At 40.6% G+C, this 17792-nt stretch overlaps 1 protein-coding gene across 2 annotated transcripts in view; it reads right to left on the reverse strand.

Annotated features, from left to right (window-relative positions):
- Positions 1-298: 298 nt before the first annotated feature.
- The window catches only part of LOC129701660 (actin filament-associated protein 1-like 1), a 165456-nt gene continuing 147962 nt past the window's right edge, over positions 299-17792 (reverse strand). Inside the window, exons 17-20 of one of the 2 annotated variants that reach the window (XM_055642994.1) lie at positions 15740-15793; positions 9051-9238; positions 3085-3198; positions 299-2387 (exon numbers count right to left, since the gene is read on the reverse strand). In XM_055642994.1, the coding sequence (XP_055498969.1) occupies positions 2361-2387; positions 3085-3198; positions 9051-9238; positions 15740-15793 (383 nt within the window). In that variant the 3' untranslated portion in view covers positions 299-2360. The remainder of the gene's footprint in view (positions 2388-3084; positions 3199-9050; positions 9239-15739; positions 15794-17792) is intronic. The other variant, XM_055642995.1, reaches the window with a different exon arrangement.

The following is a 17792-nucleotide window of genomic DNA, read 5'->3' on the forward strand; positions in this document are numbered from 1 at the left end:
TGGGAGGAAACCAGAGCACCTGGAGAAAACCCACGTGGTCACAGGTAAAACGTACAAACTCCATACAGACAGCACCCATAGGCAGGATTTCCCTCAGGCCTCTGGCACTGTGAGGATGCAACTCTACTGCTGCACCACTGTGCCACCTCTACGCCTGGAGAGCTGCGTGTGCATTAGTGCTATAAAGAGCAGTCTGCTAAACTAAGGCAAACCCAATTTCTGTGCAACTAATACTCCATCCATTCACTGCACTTTTTCTTGTTAATAGTAATCTAGATTTCCAGTTTATTTTTATATGCTCTGGCTCATCCACCCTTTATGGGAAAGCATTCTATGCACCATTAACCCATCCAGAGGTGTAAAAAATGTAACACCCCAAATGTCAAATCTGACTCCAATCAAATTAGCAAGACTAATTATGTTAACTAGTCACACCTCAAAGGAGGAATGGGCGCAGTAAAGACTTACAGTCAGCTTTGACATTTCCTTAATACAAAACTTTTATTTTTATGGATTGGGTAGGGAGTGTACATAATTAACGTTGGGTCATAGATCAAGTTATTATGAGAAAACAAAATGTTCATTAGTCCTTAAATACATGCAGAACCTTATAAAGTGCTTACAAATTAAACAGTATTTTGTTGCAAGATAAAAATTGCTGGCCATCTAATTATACTTGATTAAATTGTCTTAGATTGGGACAAACAAAATCCTGCAGCATTGTCTTCTCATTATATACATGTGCACAATAAAGAAATAACAACAACATGATTGAATAAAATGAATAAACTATCAGAAAGCTATACGCTTCCCGTAGGTAACTAGAAAAACTGAGCTGAGAGCCAGGAGGAGAATTACAGCCATTCTTTGAAATATTAACATTGAAATTGTAGATTAATTCCACTTGTTTGAGAGCTGTTTTTGGAATGTGTATTTTTTTAAAGAAAATTTTGACTCTTTAATCAGCATCTTTAATGAACATGTTTTAAAGTTTGTTTAAATATATTTTGTGAAAATGTATTTGTGTCATTTATCATTTATTACAACTAATTACAGTTGTCAGAAATTATTCTGTCATATTTGAAGGCTGCAATTTAATCTGTGTGCAGTGGCATCTTAAACATATTCAACATTTATCTGTTCAACAAGATTAAAGCTAAATAGTTTGGCATGGAGTATTAACAGCTAGATCTTGTTGAAAATCCATTCTCACATTGACATTTTCGAATTTGTAAGTTGTCATAATTCTGAAAATGATTTCTCACATTCTGACTTCTGTTGAATTATGGATTTTAAGTAAAAGTATTATCTTACCATCCATCTTTGTACAAAGTGCAAACTGTTGCCAAGCAGTATTGGAAAATGGTCAAAACATGGCAGAAATATGGCCATCACATAATGTAGCATGAAACTTGAAGTCTCGGAAACATTTCTATTATCTAGCCTTAACCGTACATCTTACACCCACCACCAATATTATTTTACAGGTGAACTCAATATCAAAAAAAAATCAGAATTCTCTTGATTCAGTTTTTTTTTTTTTAATGTGACCTGGGTTGCCTGTTCTATATTGATGCAATTTTGTTACATAATTGGACTTAAGCAAATTATTCTATTCTCATTGGGGTGAAGGAAATGCAGATAAAACGTGATATTAATATAGTGAAAGTAAGCAGGTACAACTTGGTCAGTAAGTGCAGAATATGATGTAACATATTCATTAGCCTGGGACAAAATTGGCTGCAGGAAGTTTCTTTCACAGAACTGTGTACAGGCCATCAGGAATATTTCTCATCCTGTAGCTGTCAAGGCAGAGTTGAAAAGATGGTAATTGATCTTGCAGTGCAGGGTCATGGTGTAATACTACGATATGAGTGTCATGCATAGTTGTTCTATGGTATGGCAAGTGACTTTTACTTGGTCCAAGTGGACTGGATTTGACCATCAGTTGAGTAGTGCTGCTCCTGAGAATGCAAAAGTAATTTAAGTCACAGCTTGTATAATAGAAAGTCAGTGTTTCTGCAATCTAGTTTAAAGTTGAATCTCACAATATTATTGCTGGGCAATAATATTAAAGTCTAGTTATCTTTATAATAGTCATGAGAAGCTATAGCAATCCAATTTGGCGACACATGGTGAATTTAAAGTATTATATCCAAGACATTATGCCAATCCGTTATCACCACACATCCTGTAGCATTTTACTTTCTTAACATGTCCCTCTGACTTGCAACATCTACTTGAACTGAAGGGACCCAACAATTCCCCCTTTTTGAAAATGAACATGCTTTGATAAAATCCTGAAATTATTACATTTTCCAACAATAAATAATTTCATGTTCCATCTTCCTTGGGTCATTTCATGTTCCTGTCTTTTTCTCCCATTCCTATGGGCATAAACACAAAGGAAATGTGATATTAGATTTGTAACAGGTTCATTTATTTTATCTGTCTTTATAGCTGATTGTTTTATGCAGTTTTAATCAGAGTAATTCTGCCACTTGTTCTCACACTAGGGTTCCACTTTGAATTAATTATGGTATCAATTCAGGAAACATCTCTCTCTTTCATCCTGTATGCAATATATTAACAAGCTACGCGTATATATGCACTACAAGAATCATTTAAAATTGATTAAAGCAATGGGGAGTGCTGCAGCAGAAAAGGTTCACAATAGTGCTAAACAATGGGGGAATGTTTTGAAGTTCACTATTCCTGTTTTCTGTGGGGAATGTAAATCTTTCCAAGACATTTGACTCACCAACATAAGTTTGTCCTCAGAGAAACATCAGTATTAACTCTTGGAAATAATAAAAACATATCTCATCCTCACACTGAAGTCTTTTCCATTACAGAAAAATGTGCTGTAGGTTTAAACTAATAGTGGATTTATGAAATTATGCACAATCACATATGTCATATATCAGCTTGTGCGTGCATTATTTTCCACTAATCTTGGAGCAATGGTAAAGCATGAAATTGTTAACTGAAAACTTGTGCTTAAAATAAAAATCTCACTAATATACTTTCAAACGTTCATATCTGTTTTCACCGAAGAACATGTTGTGAAATCAAAGTGGGTACCTTAGCTTTCTGTAAAACGCACACTTTACTGGAGGGTATTGTGGAGGGAATTCTCCTCTTTTCCGAAGCACTGTTCACTGGTATGAAATGATGCTCTGTGTAACTGTTCTCAGTCTATGGCAAACACAGGACAGTATTTCATTAATGAAACCATTCATTTACACAATCTCAGGTCAGAGTTCCTTAGTTTCAAACGCTATCTTTAAAACATCTCCAATGCGGCTAAAATTCTATCTTGCATGTTTGCTGGGATGACTTAAATACTTATTTGCTTTCACACAGAGTCCCAAATGCATTTCTGCACTGAAACACTCCCATTTTACAAAATCCGCAACCTGTACGCATTTCTGGTCACCACATATAAAGGACATATTTATACTTTAGAGGGTGCAGAGGAGATTCACCAGGTTTCCGGCTAGGATTTAGTGTTTCATTTATGAGGGAAGACTGGGGAGCCTGCGCATGTCTAACGTGGAGTGGAGGAAGTTGAGAAGGGAACCTAATTTGAGATAAATTATGAGGGACATGCATGGGGTAGATGATAAGAAAGTTTCCCTCAACAGAGGTGTCAAATACTAGAGGACATAATTTTATTGCAAGGAGGACGAGGTTCAGGGTGAGGAATCGGAGGAAGGTATTTCATCCAGTGGGTGGTTAGAATCGGAAAACACTGCCTGGAATGGGTGATAGAAATGGGGTCTGCCACAACATTTAAGTAGTATCTAGGGAACACTTGAATTGTCAATGTGTAGAAGGCTGGTAAATGGGATTTGTGCTGATGACATGGATATGGTGGGTTGAAGAGCATGTTTCTGGGTTGTACGATTCCCAATCAGTGACTCTACGGCACCTGATGTTGGCTGCAGCACGAAACTGTAATATTTTTTCTATTTTCTCCTGCAAGTGCTGAGTTTCATTTCTGTATGTTCTGTATGGCCATGAAAGTCCTCAGGGACCTTGCACGAGGCCAGGTGTGAGACCGGGTAATGTGTCTGTGGTCTACAAAAAAAAGTTCAGAGGCATTGTAGTCAAATATGAAACAATCCTTATCTAAAATTCTGACAAGGACATTTTCCAGCCCAAATGACCGACCGGTAATTGAACGTTTCCAGCTTTAGTCCAGCTGCTTTAACTAACTGCATTGCCTCAGCTTGCTTCCAGTTAAGATCATGCAAATTGGTACCATGGAGGTCAAACGTGAGGCCTAAGATTGTCATGGGACTCATTTGCACAACACATTTTAGCAACCATGCTACTGGAGACATAACATCTTGTATTTTCTCAGGGAAATTATTTGATCTTTTATTCTGGTAAAAGATCCACTGATTTAAAGTAGCATAGTCATTCAATAGGATACAGAAGCATTTTCACAATCAACATCCACCTATGTTTTTGGCAGGCCATTCAAGTTATGAATTTTTGCCGATTTTTCCCATTTTTTAAAGATCTTTGAGAGCTATAAGAATAATGAGTGATGCAGTGTGAAAACAGGCCCTTCGGGCCAACTTGCCGACATGTCCCAGCTACACTAGTCCCACCTGCCTGCGCTTGGTCCATATCCCTCCAAACCTGTCCTATCAATGTACCCGTCTAACTGTTTCTTAAATGTTGGGATAGTCCCAGTCTCAACTACCTCCTCTGGCAGCTTGTTCCATACACCCACCATCCTTTCTGTGAAAACGTTACCCCTCAGATTCCTATTTGATCTTTTCCCCTTCACCTTGAACCTATGTCCTCTGGTCCTCGATTCCCCTACTCTGGGCAAGGGACTCTGTGCATCTGCCAGATCTATTCCACTCATGATCTTATACACCTGTATAGGATTACCCCTCATCCTCCTGCGGTCCAAGGAATAGAGGAGACCCAGCCTACTCAACCTCTCCCTATAGCTCAGACCCTCTTGTCCTGGCAACATCCTCGTAAATCTTCTATGAACCTTTTCAAGCTTGACGATATCTTTTGTATAACATGGTGCCCAGAACTGAACACAATACTTTAAATGCGGTCTCACCGACGTCTTATACAACTACAACATGACCTCACAACTTTTATACTCAATACTCTGACTGATGAAGACCAATGTGCCAAAAGCCTTTCTGACCACCTTATCCACCTGCAACTCGACCTTCAAGGAACCATGCACCTGCACACCTAGATTCCTCTGCTCTACAACACTCCCCAGAGACCTATCATTTAAAATGTAGTTCCTGCCCTTGTTAGACGTCGCAAAATGCAACACCTCACACTTCTCTGTATTAAATTCCATCAACTATTCCTCAGCCCACCTGGCCAATCGATCCCAATCCTGCTGCAATCTTTCACAACTAACTTCACCATCTACAAAACCACCCACTTTTGTATCATCAGCAAACTTGCTAATCTTGCCCTAACGGGCTCAGCACCGAACCCTGAGGCTCACCACTAATCACAGGTTTCCCGTCCGAGAAGCAACCTTCCACCATCACCGTCTGCTTCCTTCCATGATGCTAATTTGCTACCCATTCAGCTATCTCTCCTTGGATCCCATGCGATCTAATCTTCCAGAGCAGCCTACCATGCGGAACCTTGTCGAATGCCTTACTGAAATCCATGTATACAACATCTACAGCTCTGGCCTCATCGACCTTTTTGGTCACATCTTCAAAAAACGCAAGCAGATTTGCGAGACACGACCTCCCACGTACAAAACCATGCTGTCTATCCCTAATCAGCCCTTGCCCATCCAAATGCCTGCATAACCTATCCCTCAGAATACTCTCTAGTAACTTTCCAACTACAGATGTTAAACCCACCGGCCAAAAGTTCCCAGCATTTCCCCTGCCGCCCTTCTTGAACAACATTTGCCACCCTCCAGTCTTCTGCACCTCTCCTGCAATTAAGGACGACTCATAAATTTGAACTAGGGCTCCTGCAATTTCCTCTCTACTTTCCCACGACATCCTTGGATATATCTGATCAGGCCCTGGAGATTTGTCTACCTTCATACACGATAGTACCTTCAGTACTTCTTTGACAGTAAAACTGACTGCCGAAGGACACTTCCATTGACTGCCCCAAGTTCCTCCGTCCTACTGTCTTTCTCCTCGGTAAATAGAGGGGAAATACTCATTGAGGACCTTGCCCATCTCCACAGAGGTGACCGCTTTGATTTTTGAGAGGTCCCACTCTCTCTCGAATTACCTTTTTCCCCCTTATGTATTTATTATATCTTTTGGGATTGTCATAAAATCTTTTGGGATTGTTTTGGGAATTTTGTTGTGTAGGAAGGAACTGCAAATGCTGGTTTAAATCGAAGATAGACACAAAAAGATGGAGTAACTCAGCGGGTCAGAGAGCATCTCAGGAGAAAAGGAATAGGTGACGTTTTGGGTTGAGAACCTTCTTAAGACTGAGCGACAGGGGAAAAGGAAATAAAAAGAATGGTTAACTGAATTAAGGATAATGAGTTTAAAAGAAAATATCTTATTTGTTGTCAAAACAGTGATTGAGTCTAAGGAAAAAGATTTCAAAAATTGGCAGAGAATAACTAGAAATGATGAGGGGCAGGAGATTGAAAATACAATATGAGTGCAAACAAGCAGGAAATATGTAGAATAGATTTTAAAGACCCACAAAGATTTTATATGAAAGAAGGAGGCAAAAGTAAGCCAGGAGTCCTCAGAAGTTGAGACAGGGGAAATTGTATGGTGGCACAGGTATGGCGGTTGTCTCACAACTCTAGTTACCTGGGTTCAGTCCTGTGTTGTCTGTGTGAAGTTTGTTCATTTTTCCTATAACCATGTGCTTTTCCCCCCAGGGGATTCAACCATTTTCCAAAGCTATACATGTTAATAGGTTAAATGGGCACTGCAATTATTCCTAGAGTGTTGGTGCGAATCTGGAGAGAGAATTGATGGGAATGTGGGAAGAATCAATTGGGATTAGTGTAGTATTAGTGCAAATGTACACTTGATGATTATATGGGCTAAAGGGCCTGTTTCTGTACTACATGGGGCTCTATATATAATTAAGGAAACATCTGACATTAAACAAATATTTGCATTTGCCTTCACTAGACAAGACACAAAACATTGAAAACGTACTGAAACAAAAGTCCAACAAGAGTGAGGCAGTTCAAGTAATCACGTGCTTAAAATACGTAACCAATTTAGTGAAAAAAAACACTGGAAAAATGTGTGAGACCGACGGCAGAAACATTTCCTCAACTTGACAGGCTCACAATCTGGAATTTTAAGTGAAAGGTGATAAGAAAACAGAACTACGGTAGTTGGCCTGATATCAGAGCGTGATAAAATGTTGGAAGCTATTATTAAGTGGTCGAAAGGCACTAAATGAAGAGGTCCTGTAAAGTGATCACCCAGATTGGAATGTTTCCCTCAATGTAAAGCAGACCATATCACAGGCAGTGAATATGTTCCAGTATTGATTTCAAATAAAGTACATATCCATCTTCGAAGCAAAGCATTCAAACCTGCTTTCCAAACGCTTGTTTGTATGTATGGGCTGTACAAGTCAGGCATTCATAAGCTGGAGAGGACCTGTAAAAGGTTTTGAATGTGAAGGAAGGAACTGCAGATGCTGGTTTACACCAGAGATAAAAACAAAATGTTGGAGTAAATCAGCGGGTCAGGCAGCATCTCTGGAGAAAAGGAATAGATGACGTTTCGGATCGAGCCCCTCCTCAGACTGAGAGTCAGGGGAGGGGGAATTGAGGGGTATGAAAAGGTACAAAAAACAAAAAAAAAGAAAGGTATGAAAAGAACAAATCAAGGACAGCGAGAAGGATCACGGAAAGGTGAAGCCCATGACAGTCCATTGTTGGCTGTGGAAAAGGTAATAATGTGGGGGTAAGAATAATGAAACTAAGCAGAATGACAGTGAAACTAATAGGACATCATTGGAACTCTGCAGCCCAGAGAGCTGTGTTTGGGTTTCAAGAGCAAGATTAATATATTTTTGCATTTAAGGGAAGCAAGGGATATGCAGTTTGACTGTGGAAGTGGCCAGGCATTGATTTGCCAAGAAAAAGCATCGCATCATTTTGTTCTTGGTTTGATGATGGTATACAAGCCAAACACAAATTTATGGTGCAATTTTACTGGAACCATTGTTGCATAGCAAAGGACATGGATTTTAAAATGATACATTATTACATTTCTTGTATCTCAAAGCACTTCATATGATGAATTACAAATAAACGTTTAAAGACAGTTGTTATACAAAATAATTTGGGGAAGTCATTTGTTCACATGCCGAGGTGAACGAATGGTTGGCTGAACCATCTGTTTCTGTTGATGCTGAATGAAGACAGTTGTCCAGCAGAGTAGTGTAATGTTTGTAGATGTGTGATGTAAATGCATGATGGATGTGCACATAGTAATTGAAGAGAGTAAAATAAACAAGATGCACATGTTTTTGCAGCCCGCCATATGACCTAGTGGTTTAGTTAATTCCTGGCACTGCACGCCACTAGAGTAAATAAACGCAGATACATTGTGACCAGAACCTCCTGCTGTATTACCAATTGGATCATGGAAATTTAGATAGCCAGCTGAAGTGGCATTTGGGACATTAGATTCACTTGCCATCTGAAAGAACCCTTTACCAAAAATTCAGGTTGCAACATAAACTGGTGCTTGAACTCCAAAGACGTACAGGTTTGTAGGTAAATTGGCTTGGTGAATGTAAAAATTGTCCCTAATGTGTGTAGGATAGTGTTAATTTGTGGAGATCGCTGGTAGGCGTGGACCCGGTGGGCTGCAGGGCCTGTTTCTGCTCTGTACCTCTTAACTAAACTAAGAATACTTAGGTCTGAACTTGGGCATTGGAATGGGCTTCCTATCGACAAAAGAAGACGCTAACCTAAACTGAACATGTTAAAGACTACAGATGTTATATTCAGAAAGTTTGATGGTTGTACTTTTCGCAACTTATTTCCGTATGTACTGTAAATTGTTTTCAAGTACCTGTGCAGCAGGTTCTGCTTTAGAGTCGAGAGATAAACTAACTTCTGCTCCTCTTGCAATGGCTTTCTTCAGATTCTCCTTTACTTGTGTTAACTTGAGTTCCAAGTCCACCCGCTCCGTCTCTTTAATTTTACATTTTTCTTCCAGTGTTCGTATTTTTTCCTCCAGGTAAACTTGAGATTTTTTACCTATGAAAAATGTATACATTATGCCATGCATTATCCATTTGATGTTTAAATATGTTCACTAAAGATTAGCAAACACTTGGGGCCTAGTAACTTTATGACCCACTATACACACTGAGGCAATGCTACATGGTGGCCCACACCTGTTAGATGTGGGGTGCCAAAGTGTACAAGGTTCAACAGATCATCTATGTTCGTATTGATTATTTATGATGTAATTACACATTGTACATTGGACCAAAGTGGCTGGTGGCGCCACCAGCAGTGGCCCTCACCAACAGTCTATCTGTCCTTTCTTATTTTTATTATTTTTAGTATGTGTTAAAAAGTATGTTTTAGTGTTCCTTGGTTTGTTGTATGTGAGGGTGGGAAGCTTTTTTTCAATCTCTTACCTCGACGGAGATGAAAATGTTTTCAATATATTCTATCTCCGTCCCTACTGTTGCCTAACATCGTGGTGTTGCTGGCCTTTCCTAGAGACCGACAGGGCGCTCCAAACCGCAGAAGTCTGCGGGACTTTAACCATGGAGCATGCGATCCCTTTGCCGGGGATCAAAGCTCCAACCGCGGTGCCTGTGGACTTTAACATCATGAAGTCCACGGTCTCTGGTAAGAAGAGGCCAACTCGGGAGATCCATGCCACGGAGTGAATTTCGACCACCCCAACGTGGGAGTTTCGACCAGCCTGACGGGGGCTACGATCGCCAGCTGCGGGGGCTTTGATCGCCCCGACTGTGGATGGTTTGACTGCCCCGACGGTGGGAGAACAAAGAAGAAGAGGATTGAACTATTGTCTTCCATCACAGTGAGGAATGTGGAATCCAATGTGGTGGTTGTTTATGTTAACTTGTATGTGGTTCTGTGTCTTGTTGCTCTTCACTTAGTATGGCTGTATGGTAACTCAAATTTCACTGTACCTTAACTGGTACATGTGACAATAAACTGACCTTGAAACCTTGGTCCACCATGAAGCATAACCGTTGCTTCTGCTCACCCTGCACATGAAACTCTAAAGAACCAGTGCTTAATCTACTGGGCTTTTCTTTGAAGCAGATCTTACCTATCGGTAAGGGGGATGGGTGGGGGGAATTGGGGAGGCGGGGTGTGATCAAGGCAGTAGCCAGCCAGGTATGAGAGACAATAGGTTGTAAGAGTCAAGAGAAATAAGGAGTAAAATGGGAATCAGAAGTGCTTTTTGGACATGGTAGGCTGAATGGCCTCTTTCTAAATCATTATAAGATGCAAGGCACATTTTTCCACCCTTAGAAGTGGCCGTCTGAACTTCGAATGTAAACGTTTGGGTCTTTAGAATCCCAGAAAGGAATGTATTGGGAAACACTCCATTTTATTGGATTCTTCCCTGTTGGATGCTTTGGTAGTGGCCCAGGTAGATCCTTGCAGTGAGAGGTTTTTGTCCTTTAGTTTAGTTTAGAGCTACAGTGTGGAAATAGACCCTTCGCCCCACAGACTCCATGCCGACCAGCAATCACCCATACACTAGTTCTATCCAACACACCAGGGGCAATTTGCAGAAGCCAACTACAAACATGCAGACCTCTGGACTTTGCGAGAAAACTGGAGCACATGGAGGAAACCCACACGCCCACAAGGAGAACGTACAAACTCCATACAGACAGCACTGGTGAGGATCGAACACGGGTCTCTGGCGTTGTAAAGTAGCAACTCTACCGTTGTACCACTAAAGATTCGCTCCTACAGTCATGGCCTGTGCTGTCACTACACTACATATTTGCAGAAGAAAATTAAGGGAACAATGTCAGTCATGTAAATTATATCACCTAAGTGGGTCATTAGCATGGAGGATTATGACAGAATTTCGGGGAAATTCGGGAAATGCACTAAATACATAAAGTACCTAATCACCTTGACAAATGTTCTACTAAAGCTCTACTGTGTAGTATACCAAAAAATAATATATTTACTGTATTGTTATCGGAGGTACAAGCTAGGGTTGGGGGAACGAGTAAACTTCTCCGAATCCAGACTAATGAGTGAATCAGATGTCCAACCAAGAGGATTTCCAATCTATCTGATAACAAATTATTTTAGTGCTAAGATTTAGTGAAAATTGAAATGTCCCAAAGAGGAATGGATGTAGTTTACACAAAATATTTTAGTTTGGCTTGGTTACAACAATTAAGAGTGGGTGTGCCTGACTTTAACTATTATGCCAGTCCAAATTTAATGAATAGTTTTCTATATTCTTGTTGATATTCTTCCTTCTTCCACAAAAAAATCTTAATTGAGAGCAAGTGTTAATGATGCTAGTCACTGTGCATTACCACCTGCCTCTACAGGCAAACTGTTGCTCGGTGAGTATTGGTATTGATTTATTATTATGTGTACCGAGATACAGTGAAAAACGTATTGGCTGCATGCTATCCAGTCAAATCATATTGTACATGATTACAATCAAGTCATACACAAGAAGTGCAAAACTACCTCTAGATGGCAGCGGAGGTAGAGTGAAGAAAAGACCAATGCCGGTGACTGGGCTTGGTGCTCATCTCCTGCGCCCTTGGAGGTTGACGGAGGTGCCCTGTGTCAGCATTGGGAGGTGCTCCACGACACAAGGCTGAGCAATGCCTGGAGGCTAGAGACGGCATGTTCACGGGCTGATTTTGAAGCATCGGAGTGGTCGAGTTGGCAGAGTGGGCTGCAGGGGGCCCTGAACTAGCCTGAAGCTCTGTTAGATCAGGCGTCGCTCCAAGTAGCGGACGTATCGGAGGTACGTGTCCTGTGGCTGTAGAGGATATCGACACTTTGCCAAGCCAGGATGACTCCTGCAACTCTGATCAAGTGCTGTTGCCAGGACAGGGGACCCTATGGTTGCAGTTTGAAAAAGGGACACCTAAAATGTCACCTATCCATGTTGGGCAGAGATGGCCTGACCTGTTGAGTTACTACAGCACATTGTGACTTTATGGCCAAGTCAAGGCTCCTACATTTAAAAATAAATTTGAACCTGGAGGGTCCAAGATATTGCCTGAAACCTGGTAACTCTTATGTACTGACTCAGTATGGTTTACTGTTGTGTACTCTTGTACTTAATATGTCTGCTCAATGTATAGTAGGATTGTCACTGAACTGTAGGCAAAATAGGAATTTCACTGTACTTAGGCATAGGTGACAATAAAGTACCATTGAACCATTGAAGGAGAAAAATGCCAGAGCATTTGTCAGAAATGCCAGGCACAATATATTGTTACAGTATTGTAATATTTAATTGTACATGTATAATTTACAGAGAAAGTGCAGATTTAAAAAAAGTACAAGGGCCGCAATGAGGTAGGTTAGGAGATCAGGACTACACCTTCAGTTTATGGGAGGTCCATTCAATAGTCTGATCAAACAGCAGCTGTTCCTGAATCTGGTGATACATGCTTCAAGCTTATGTATTTTCTGCCCTACAGAGGAAAAGAGCAACTGACTAGGGTGTAAATGGTCCTTGATGATGTTGGCTGCTCTCCCGAGGGAGTGTGAAGTATAGGCGGTGTCTAATTTGTTGATGGGGAGAGGCTGGTTTGTGTGATGAACTGGGGTTCATCCATAAATCTCTGCAATTTTGTGCGGTATTGGACAGAGCTTTGCCAAACCAAGCTGTGATGTATCTTGACAGGATGCTTTCTACAGTGCACCTGTAGAGATTGGTAAGAGTTATTAGGGATATGCCAAACTTCCTTAGTTATCTGAGGAAGTAGAGGCATTGATGTGCTTTCATGACCAATGTTGTCTCTATCTCTGTTTTGTCATTGTTTGAGATCTGGTCCACTATGGTAATGTCATCTGCTGTGTCCTAGGTCCAGAAGTTTGGGGGATGAATTTGGTTGGGATTTGGTATTGAAGGCAGAGCTATAGTCAATAAACAAGAGTCTAATGTACAGGGTCCTTCTTATACATACGTTTCAGGAGGGAGGGCCAAGATGATGCTGCCCATGGACTTGTTGTAACTGCAGTGGATAAAGTCTGTCCCAGAGGCAGGAGTTAATGAGCACCATGCACTGTCTGTCGAAGTTTCATAATAGGGGTGAGGAGCCAACTGATGGCATGCTTTAGCACCACTGGACTGATAGTGGTGGTAACTGCCCTCAGAATGAAGTGGATAAAGTCTGTGAATACCCTGAGTTGCAGGAGTTAATGATGTACCTGGGGACTCCATGCACTGTCCCTGTCGAAGTTCCCTCTCATAAGGCCAACTTATGGGTGGGTGTGTGGAGAGCACATTCTGGACGGGTTTCTCCAGGGTTCCTCCTGTAACCCTATAACAGGGACACAACCCTACTTTACTTTGGCACCGGGATGATAGTGGTGGTCTTTGAGCAGCAGGTGTGGCCCTCAGAATGAAGTAGGGAGAGATTAAAGATGTCTGTGAATACTCCTGCCAGTTGGTCAGGCAAGGCCATAATGATGCAGCTGGGGACTCCATCTAGGCCAAACCCTTTCTGCAGGTTCCGGGGGACACAGGGGTTCGGAAAAAGAGGGAGATTTACAATAATTATAGGCAGCATGGAGTAAATGAGGTGCTGGAGGAGTATAAAGAATGTAAACATAATCTTAAGAAAGAAATTAGAAAAGCTAAAAGAAGATCTTTGGCAAGTAAAGGCCAACTTATGGGTGCTATCTGTGTGGAGGTTTCACATTCTCCCTGTCATCACATGGGTTTCTCCAGGGTTCCTCCTGTAACCCTATGACAAAGAAGCGAAGCTGGTTGGCTAAAAAGTGATTCCTCGAGTGGATATTCCCTAGGCATTGAGGGAAGTGGTAGAATCTGCAAATGTCATTAGAAACGGGAGGAATTGGGAACTGCGCATGTTGTTCCATTGTTTAAAAAATGGGGATAGTAAACCTAGTGTAAACAGGCAGTGGTGGGCACATTAATGGAAAAGTTTCTGCATTAAACAGGGTCTGATTAGTTTTGTGCCTGGAAGGTCTTGTTTAACTAATGAAGATGTTATTATGAGGGTAACGCAGTGGATGCCAATATGGACTTCAGTAAGGCCTTTGACATCTCTTCTTCAATGGTTGGTTCTGGTGTTCACCTCCAGCCTTTGGTGGATGGTTGTTTGTCAGATTAAGTGAGGGATCTGTTTGGGTCCATCTCTGGCTGCAGCTGAAAGAGCTGGCAGAGGCATTTCTTGATTACAATGTCATCTTTCAGCAGATTGTCAGGAAAGATGCAACATTGATGTGATAATTATTTTCCATTCCGAACAAAAGAAAACTGGGATCTTCTTTTCAGTGACGGAGACAAAAATTGGTAAAGATGGTTGTGCTTGTGGAAATGGATAGAAATGCATTTGTCCCTCCCTTCATTTCATGGCAATGACTTGATAGAGGTTTTTTAAATGATGAGAGGGATAGACAGAGTTGACGTGGAAAAGCTTTTCCCACTGGTGCAGCAAGGGGACACTGGAATAAGGGACTGAAGTTTAGGGGTCCTTATCTTTACTCAGAGAGTGGTAGCTGTGTATTTTCCATGAAGGTGGTGGAGGCAGCCATTTAAAATAAATTGGATTCTTTTGGATTACTTCGCAGGTTTAGGGGAATTTGTGTTCACTGAATAGATGTTTTCACAATGTTATATGGTTAATTTGACGTTTAAGAGAATGGGTTTAGTATGGGGATAGGTAAACAGGCAGATGGTTTCTGCATTCTGGTTGTTGAAATTAATTATAATAAACAGGTTCTTTGTTATGGGCCATCTCTGCTCAGGCAAAGAGCTGGCAAGGCATAGTATAAGATGGGAAAGATGCCTTGTTGATAATGAACAAAAGAAAACGGGATCTTCTTCTCAGTGACGGAGACAAAAATCTTGGGGAAATGGATAGGATGCATTTTCCACTCTCATGACTCATGGCAATGAACACTAAATATATTTATTTCCTTATTGAGGATTTATTACTAGAATTTATTTATTGAGCCAAAGAGGTGACATGACAGAAATATAAAATGTTCCCATGTTAATGAAACTGGAGGAGGTAGGTTTTAAGGTTATGGGCCAAGCTCTGGCAGGTGGAACTAGTGTAAATGGGGCCTGTTGATAGGCGTGGGCAACTTGGGCCACTCTGTATGACTCTCATAAATATATTTATGTTTTTATTGAGGATTTATTACTAGAATTTATTTATTGAGCCAAAGAGGTGACATGACAGAAATATAAAATGTTCCCATGTCTGAAACTGGAGGAGGTAGGTTTAAGGTGAGAGGGGAAGGGTTTAAAAGGGATCTGAGGAGTAAATCTTTCACACAAGTCTGGAATAATCTTCCAGTAGAGATGGCAGACGCATGAACAGTAGCAATATTTAAGAGGCATCTGGGCAAGTACTCAAATGAGCAAGGTAAAGAGGGATATGGAATTTGGTGGAGGCAAGTACTATTAGTATAGATGGTCTGCATAGACCAGGTGGGCTGAAAGGCCTCTTTCTATTCTGTTCAACTATGAACTTATGACTCTTATTTGTTTTAAATTAAACTTTTGTTTACCTTTTTTTGTTTTTTCCAATGTTGTACATGTTGATAGTGCTGCATCTTCATTAGCTGAAATATACAAAAAAACTATTTTGTGCTTAAATGAAATTGGCATAGTGAACAATGGACATTGTATGGAGTTTGTCAAAATGCCAAAACAAGGAACCACTGATACTGGTTTACACAAAAGGGCACAAAGTGCTGGAGTAACTCAGCGGGTTAGGTAGCCAGCACCTCTGGAGAACATGGATAGATGATATTTCGTGTTGAGGCCCTTAATCACTGAACTGAAACAAACTGAAACATCACCTACCCATGTTATCCAGGGATGCTGCCTGGCTCGATGATTTACTCCAGCACTTTGTGTCCTATTGTGTGAAGTTTATTGGAAAAGCAAAACGATAAAGTAAAACAATGTCCAGCCAGTCCACAAAGCTTCCAGTTATCAATCGCTTTAATTCTTCGAGTCCTCCCAATGTGACCACTGCATTTCCCCAAGGATATCTAATATAATCTCAAGGCACAGCACCTACCTTTTATAAATGGCTACTCTGCAGCCATCAGTAATCAATATTAAATTTAAAATTTTCTGGTAACCTCTCATTTTGATCATTCTCTCCACAGATCTGGTTGCACCATTCTGCTTCAATTTATTTATTTTTGCCTATTCTGGAAAAAATCCTGGTTATTTTAATAAGTAACTGTTAACCTGACAACTTTGGCCGGTACTACCATAGACATCCTATAGATCAACTCTCTATAATAACTTGAGAATTCAGTAAGATTAGGCAAACAAGATTTTCTCCTGGAAATTCATGGTTATTTTATTATATTTTTACATTTCTAGCCAAAAAATGTAAATGTCTATTGTCTTATTATGTAGAGTTTATTATTTTTCCTACCACTGACATTAAGCTGACTACTCTTTAATTGGTCCAGAACCAATTATCCTCCTTCTTAAATCTTAAGTAATCGGATAGCTATCTGTCAAATTGTCTCAGTATCCATTGCATCAACCTAAACTGATAAATGGAACCACTGTTTTGTATTTCATCTGAGATACAGTTCTCTTTGTGAGATGTACAGTGCCTGCTGTTGTTAACCACCAGATGGCAATAGAAGCTTTAGGAAAAAGCATCTCAAACACACAACGCAGAACAGTACAGCACAGGAACAGGTCCTTCAGCCCGAATTGTCAGTGACGAACTTGATGTCAAATTAAACTAATCCCTTCTCTCTGCACACAATCGTTAACCCCCCCCCCCCACCCCCCCAATTACCTGCATATTCATGTAACTATCCAAAATCCTCTTAAATGCCACTATCATATCTACTTCTATCACCATCTCTGGTAGCCTGATTCAGGCCCTTACCACACTCTGTGTAAACTTTCCACTTCTCAAAACTCAAAGGTCAAGAACTGTTCGACATCTTTGGTTAATGTTTATGTTTAAATTTTGAATGCAAATCCGCAGGCAAATTTAAACATCTGTCCAGTGCATGTTGTAAGAACATATCCTAACTATGTGCAAAGTTCGTAGATTAATGGGTCTCTGTAAAATTGTCCCAAGTATGTAGGGAATGGATGAACATGTGGGAAGACATAGAACTAGTGTGAATGAGTGATCGATGGTTGGCGTGGATTCGGTGGGCTGAAAGGCCTGTTTCCAACTTTTTGAAAATGCATACCTCCAGATTCAGGGACAGTTTCTTCCCAGCTGTTATCAGGCAACTGAATCATTCTACCACAATTAGAGAGCAGTCCTGAACAACTATCTCCTTCATTGGTGACCTTCGGTCTATCTTTGATCAGACTTTACTGGCTTTACCTTGCACTAAACGTTAGTCCCTTATCATGTATCTATACATGGCTCAATTGTTATCATGAATTGTCTTTCCGCTGACTGGACTGCACGCAACCAAAGCTTTTCACTGTACCTCGGTACATGTGATAATAAACTAAACTGAACTCTAAAGTCAATGTCACGTTTGAGTATATTAACTATTTCAGTAGTGGAGACAATGATATTTCCATTTACTAATCTGGGAAAGATGGAGCTGGATTACA

Source organism: Leucoraja erinacea, chromosome 11, assembly GCF_028641065.1.
Source record: "Leucoraja erinacea ecotype New England chromosome 11, Leri_hhj_1, whole genome shotgun sequence".
Taxonomy (NCBI): Eukaryota; Metazoa; Chordata; class Chondrichthyes; order Rajiformes; family Rajidae; genus Leucoraja; species Leucoraja erinaceus.